Consider the following 5928-nt stretch of genomic DNA (forward strand, 5'->3'; position numbering starts at 1 on the left):
GAAGCCGAGTTGGCTTTTTTCTTCAAAATGTAATTTAAGGTGCACCAAAGCTTTTAACTATCATTCTTTATATAATGTATCTTTGTTTCATACTGTAGTTTCTTTTTATTTAGTTTAGGCACATGATTTCTTAATTTGCAGTACGTTTGCCAATCAGTTGGACTTAATTGCCATACCTTTTGCCCCATCCCTCTCAACCATACAATTTTTCAATTCCTCATCAATCCAAGGGGATATAACAGTTTTTACAGTCATTTTACAGTCATAACTGAAATATGTAGTTTCATAAATGCAAATATTCTTTACATCATCATCATATGAATCACTACTCTTAAGCCCAGCCTTTGGATTTTTTTTTTAATTTGTAGATATGGCTATTATATTGTGATCACTACATCCTATGGATTTGGATACTGCTTTAAAGCAAATATCTGCAGCGTTAGTAAAGATGTGATCAAGATGTAATTAAGTTAGATGGGGAGCGGTGGTGAACAGCAATCTTCATGTCTTTCCACATATTTTCAATGCGATTCAAGTTCACTCACAGACTTTCACATTCTTGTTCTCAAGCCATTCCAGCGTCGCTTTGGCTGTATGCTTGGGGTCATTGTCCTGTTGGAACGTAAATCTTTATGGGTATAGTGTGTAGATGGGTGAGAAAAAATGAATCTATTTAAAACATTTTGAATTCAGGCTGTAGCACAACAAAATTTGGAATAAGTCAAGGGGTATGCATGGTTAGTTTTATCAGAATGTACACAAACCATAAGCAAAACCTTTTCAATAACAACATTACTGTCTCTTTTGACTGACCCAGCATGGGTGTGGCCAAGACTCTACTTCTCCCAGCCAAGGCCTGGGCAGGGGACGCAGTTCCAAGGACCAGATGAAGAGAGGTGGCATGAAGGTCATGTAGAAACAACAACAGTGTATGTATGGACTGTGGATTTCATGTTGAAGGGTCTTGTCGAATGGTATTCAAGTTTGTTGAGGTTAACAGTCTAGTGGCTATAGTAGTGTAAAGTGTGTGTTCATTTTGGATTTTCATATCACCTCTGACAAATGTGTTTTTTATTTTACTTCAGCTTACATAAATGTTTTACAAAGATCTACGTATTAGATCCTATTGTTCTGACTTTTAATGGTTGTTGTGTTTTTCAGTTGGTGGTTAGTGGGTGGGGGCAGAGGATGAGGAGTGGGAGGAAGGGGGCGGGGCAACATGCTCAACAAGAACATCAAGATGCAGATGCAGCAGATGAAAGGCAACAAAAACTGGGGGAGTGGTCATGGGAGAGGAGGGGCCAAGCAGGCCAGGAAGGGGATGAAGCATGTAAGGAACAAAGATGGCTTCCTAAAATGGCTTCTTAATCCAAGCTTTTTCCAATTCATCTTTCCTTGATTTCTTGCATCCTTTCTCCTCACCTCCTAGAAGGTCAGAGGGGAGGAACCTTGGATCTTCTCCAATGCAGTTTGAGAAAGTGATGAGGAGAGAAGATGAGAGGAATCTAGGAAGGATTCATTGAGAAAGAACGCTAGAATGTACCTCGGTTTAGAGATCAGACCATTCCATTTTGTCTGTTTGGTGACCTTGTCAATAGGAAAGAAATGAAGGGCCCTCCTGGTGGTTTTCAGAAGAAACGTCAGGGCAAAGATTACCTTTGGTTATCTTATCCAATAGGAGGGACAGAGGAAGGGTCCTGGGGGTTTTCAGGAGAAGCATCCCATCATGACCAAGGATTTCATCAATCAACACACGGTGGAGCACAACAGGAGATACATCTGTAAATACTTCCTGGAGGTACGATGCATTAAGGTAAGACAAGTCAAATCAGCACCTCTGCGATGAATGTAACAGAAATGTAAAAAAACAGAAATGTAGATTACACTACCTAAGGTCTACAGGTAAAATGCATTATGATGCGCTCATAATTCATTAAGCCTTGTCACAAGTATCTATGAACTGCTTATATTGTGTTAGTATCATGACAGTGCAGAGTAAATCAATTCACTTTTAATGCTGTTATTCTGATTTGCTTTTAAAAACAGTATTGTATTCTATCTCTGTCTCTCACACCTCATACTCACCCTCAAACTGTCTTTTCTGTTTCCTCAAGGGGACCAGTGTAAGTTCAAACTCGAGCTGGTTACACTAGACAAGAAGAAGGAGCTGTGTATGTGTAAATTCTACCTCCAATGATACTGCAGTAAAGGGGACAATTGCATCTACATGCACAATATCCTTCAACATGGATCACCAGCAAATATTCTGGATTTGTCTATGGGTGGAATGAACCTGGGTTGGGGACAATTCCATTTCATTAAGTTAATTCATGAAGTAAACATAAGCAATGGATTGGAATTTTACTTCCAATTTACTTCCTGAAATTACTGGATTGAAATGGACCCAAACCCTGGAATGAACACATTACTCCACCTCTTGAGGGTTTACACTTATCTGATCATGATGAAAGGAGATTCATTTGTTGACTTCCCTCATGTGTTTCGTCATCATGACTCAAGGGGTCAGTAGATGACCATCAGATATATGGACGAGGTTAAGATGGAAACAAATGTCTTTATAAACCACTGTGTAATATGTGTGTTATAGTATGTGAGATAAGTAGGTGATGTCCTTCATATATATGCAATGTAACATGTGTAATAATATTAGAATAAGAAAAACTTTGTCTACACAATGTGGAAATTTGTCTTTGGGTTCAGCACATAAAAACAGACAATTGTAATCCACTTACTCCTCCATACGTGTCCTTGTCCTTGACTTGTGGGTGTACGTGAATATCCCTGGAAGTTCTTTCAAGTGTTATCAGGGAGACAACTGTAAATTCTCCCACGATCCTTTGAATGTCATGACCAAAGACCTGCTTGATAAGGTAAGAAAAAGTTGATCAGAAACTTCACAAACTGAAATAATCTCGGTCTAAACGTTCTGCATCTAAAAACTACTAAGAATGTAGTGGTTGTGCCTGGATAGAAACCGTGACATAACAGCAACATCAGTCGTCAGTAGTCTAAACAGTAGTTAACAAGTCACTAGATCTCTACCCACAGCCACAAAGTGAAAAGTATTTATTTTGCATCAGATTGTTTGGTTCATTATGGGCCGGTTTCACAGACGGGGTTGAGATTAAGCCAGGAGTAGGCCTTATTGTGTACTAGTTACACTAGGACATTGAAGTAGCTTTTAGAAACGTGGCTTAATTCTGGCTTAGTCGGAGACTATGGAGTCCTAGAGTAAGGTAAGTAAGCCTAAATGAGAACACCCCGGTTAAGCCTGATTAGGTTAAGTATGAGCACATGCTGTGGGTCTAATCTAATCATAAAAACCCGGAATGGAATAGAAAACACAGTTACTGGTGTGAATCTTGAGACAGAAAAATGGCAGAGGCAAAAATAATTTGTTCAAAAAACTATAGTGAGTATGAAAAAATGCTACTAAAACAAATTTTGTCAAACCATCCAGTTATTGAAGGTAAAAACCATACTGCTGCTACTGAGTAGAAGAGAAAGAGTGGTTGGGCTGCAATTTGCAGTGAATTCAATGCAAATGAAAATGTACCCACAAGAAGAGTACAACAACTTCAGGTGAGATATCTTCATTATTATCAGTATTTCACATTTCTCATATTTTTGTGACATCACTTATATTGAATGATATCTGCCTTTCTAGACTCTGTGGAAGCCTTAAACTGGCTTTAAAAAGAGAGAATGCAGAGATCAGAAGAGAGAGATTTACTACTGGTGGTGGGCCACCAAAAAAAGACAAGACTGATAAATTGAGGGGGGGGTACTTTCACGTCTGCTCCCACTCTTCCGTGCTTCTACACCTGCATTGCTTGCTGTTTGGGGTTTAGGCTGGGTTTCTGTACAGCACTTTGAGATATCAGCTGATGTAAGAAGGGCTATATAAATACATTTGATTTGATTCCCTCTCCCTGGCGCTTGAGGGCGCCAGGTTGTCCTGCATAATGCACTCCTGCCATCATCACGCACACCTGGCTTCCCTCGTCACGAGCATCAGCGTTATTGGACTCACCTGGACTCACTAATCACCTGTTCATTTCCTCCCCTATATTTGTCAGTTCCCCAGCTCTGTTCACCGCTGCTGCATTGTATTGTTTTTGTCTTTAGTATTAGTTTGCTGACGCTGTTCCTGTCTCGTTCTATGTCCATCTTTATTAAATGTTTTACACCCCGTACCTGCTTCGTTTCTCCAGCGTCAGTTCATGTGACAGAGAAGATGCTGCCACCACCTTTCAGCAGAGAACAAAAAAGATGACCATGCATGAAAAATTTGCCAGAGAATTTCATGAGCATAAAATGAAATATCTGAAGGAAGAACATGAAATGAAAATGAGAATTCTACAGGTTGAATTGGATATGAAGTTGGAAGAGAGACGTATGATCCAAAAAAGAAACAGTAATGAGACAATTGTGATTACCAGCCATGGTGAACGATATATGTAAAAAATGTATGTTTTGTCATTTGGATATTCATGAGTGAGAATTTTAATCACAAACTACATTTTAAACCAGCCTTGGTTTAGTCACTCATTTAATTTTGATGCACACTATTTGAATTTTGTACAGAACAAACATAATCAAAGCAAAAATTAGCCATAATGAATACATTTCATATTTAAATGCATCTTATCTAGTTGAAGTGCTGCAATGTGAAAGCATCTCTGTGTGCAAGTCCTTGTTGGTCATTGCCTGCCTCAGCCATGGGCACATCTGCTTGATCCTGATCTTCCATTGGAGGATGGACAGCAATGCTGCTTCAGGTGGAGAGAATGTGGTTAAGCCTACAGTGAACTTGGCTCACAAGATGGATCAAAGGTACCTACTTTGCCACCACCTCTTCAATATAATGGAAAGGTTTCTGTTAGCTATAAATAACAGAACGATTTATGATTCTATATAATATAGAACGTTATATTGTAAATTATATATATAATATATATATACTGTATTTTCAGCTATATTCTACATTATCCCATCACCGGAATTAATAATGCATATTTTTTTGCATTGCAATGGGTCCAACTTCAATTCTCAGTCCAGAGGACAGTTTCAAGGTGATGAGTTCGGTGGAGGGGGTCCCAATGATAACATGCAGCAGAGTGGACCCAACGACACACCCCCTGTCCTCACTACGGGGTCTCTCCCTGGCTCCATGGGGGGTCTCTCTCCTCTCTATCCATTCCACACTGAGCCACCAATGCAGGAACAGCAGAGCCCCCCTGGACAGCAACACCAACCACCCCACGGGTTCCCCATGCCACCACCTCCAGGTAAGTACTAGCTTGTTCCCCATGCCACCACCTCCAGGTAAGCACTAGCTTGTTCCCCATGCCACCACCTCCAGGTAAGTACTAGCTTGTTCCCCATGCCACCACCTCCAGGTAAGTACTAGCTTGTTCCCCATGCCACCAACTCCAGGTAAGTACTAGCTTGTTCCCCATGCCACCACCTCTAGGTAAGTACTAGCTTGTTCCCCATGCCACCACCTCCAGGTAAGTACTAGCTTATTCCCCATGCCACCACCTCCAGGTATCAACTAGCGTGTTCCCCATGCCACCACCTCCAGGTAAGTACTAGCTTGTTCCCCATGCCACCACCTCCAGGTAAGTACGAGCTTGTTCCCCATGCCACCACCTCAAGGTAAGTACTAACTTGTTCCCCATGCCACCACCTCCAGGTAAGTACTAGCTTGTTCCCCATGCCACCACCTCCAAGTAAGTACTAGCTTGTTCCCCATGCCACCACCTCCAGGTATCAACTAGCTTGTTCCCCATGCCACCACCTCCAGGTAAGTACTAGCTTGTTCCCCATGCCACCACCTCCAGGTAAGTACTAGCTTGTTCCCCATGCCACCACCTCCAGGTATCAACTAGCTTGTTCCCCATG

The 5928-nt window shown here is 41.2% G+C and overlaps 1 protein-coding gene across 1 annotated transcript; it reads left to right on the plus strand.

The window, feature by feature from the left end:
• The first annotated feature begins 1235 nt into the window (after positions 1–1235).
• Positions 1236–2726, plus strand: LOC139569764 (zinc finger CCCH domain-containing protein 8-like). Its single transcript, XM_071391136.1, has 3 exons — positions 1236–1330; positions 1679–1813; positions 2115–2726. The coding sequence occupies exons 1-3, from the start codon at positions 1241–1243 to the stop codon at positions 2151–2153; spliced, it is 264 nt and encodes an 87-aa protein (XP_071247237.1). The 5' UTR covers positions 1236–1240; the 3' UTR covers positions 2154–2726.
• The last annotated feature ends 3202 nt before the right edge of the window (positions 2727–5928 follow it).

The sequence above is a fragment of the Salvelinus alpinus genome, chromosome 3, assembly GCF_045679555.1.
Source record: "Salvelinus alpinus chromosome 3, SLU_Salpinus.1, whole genome shotgun sequence".
In the NCBI taxonomy this organism is placed as follows: Eukaryota; Metazoa; Chordata; class Actinopteri; order Salmoniformes; family Salmonidae; genus Salvelinus; species Salvelinus alpinus.

Excerpts from the sequence above, each read along its gene's own strand:
- LOC139569764 (XM_071391136.1), top strand. The coding sequence starts at position 1,241 with ATGCAGATGCAGCAGATGAAAGGCAACAAAAACTGGGGGAGTGGTCAT. Across the intron at positions 1,331-1,678 it reads CCAGGAAGGGGATGAAGCAT|GAGGGACAGAGGAAGGGTCC; the intron begins GTAAGGAACAAA and ends CTTATCCAATAG. Across the intron at positions 1,814-2,114 it reads TGGAGGTACGATGCATTAAG|GGGACCAGTGTAAGTTCAAA; the intron begins GTAAGACAAGTC and ends TGTTTCCTCAAG.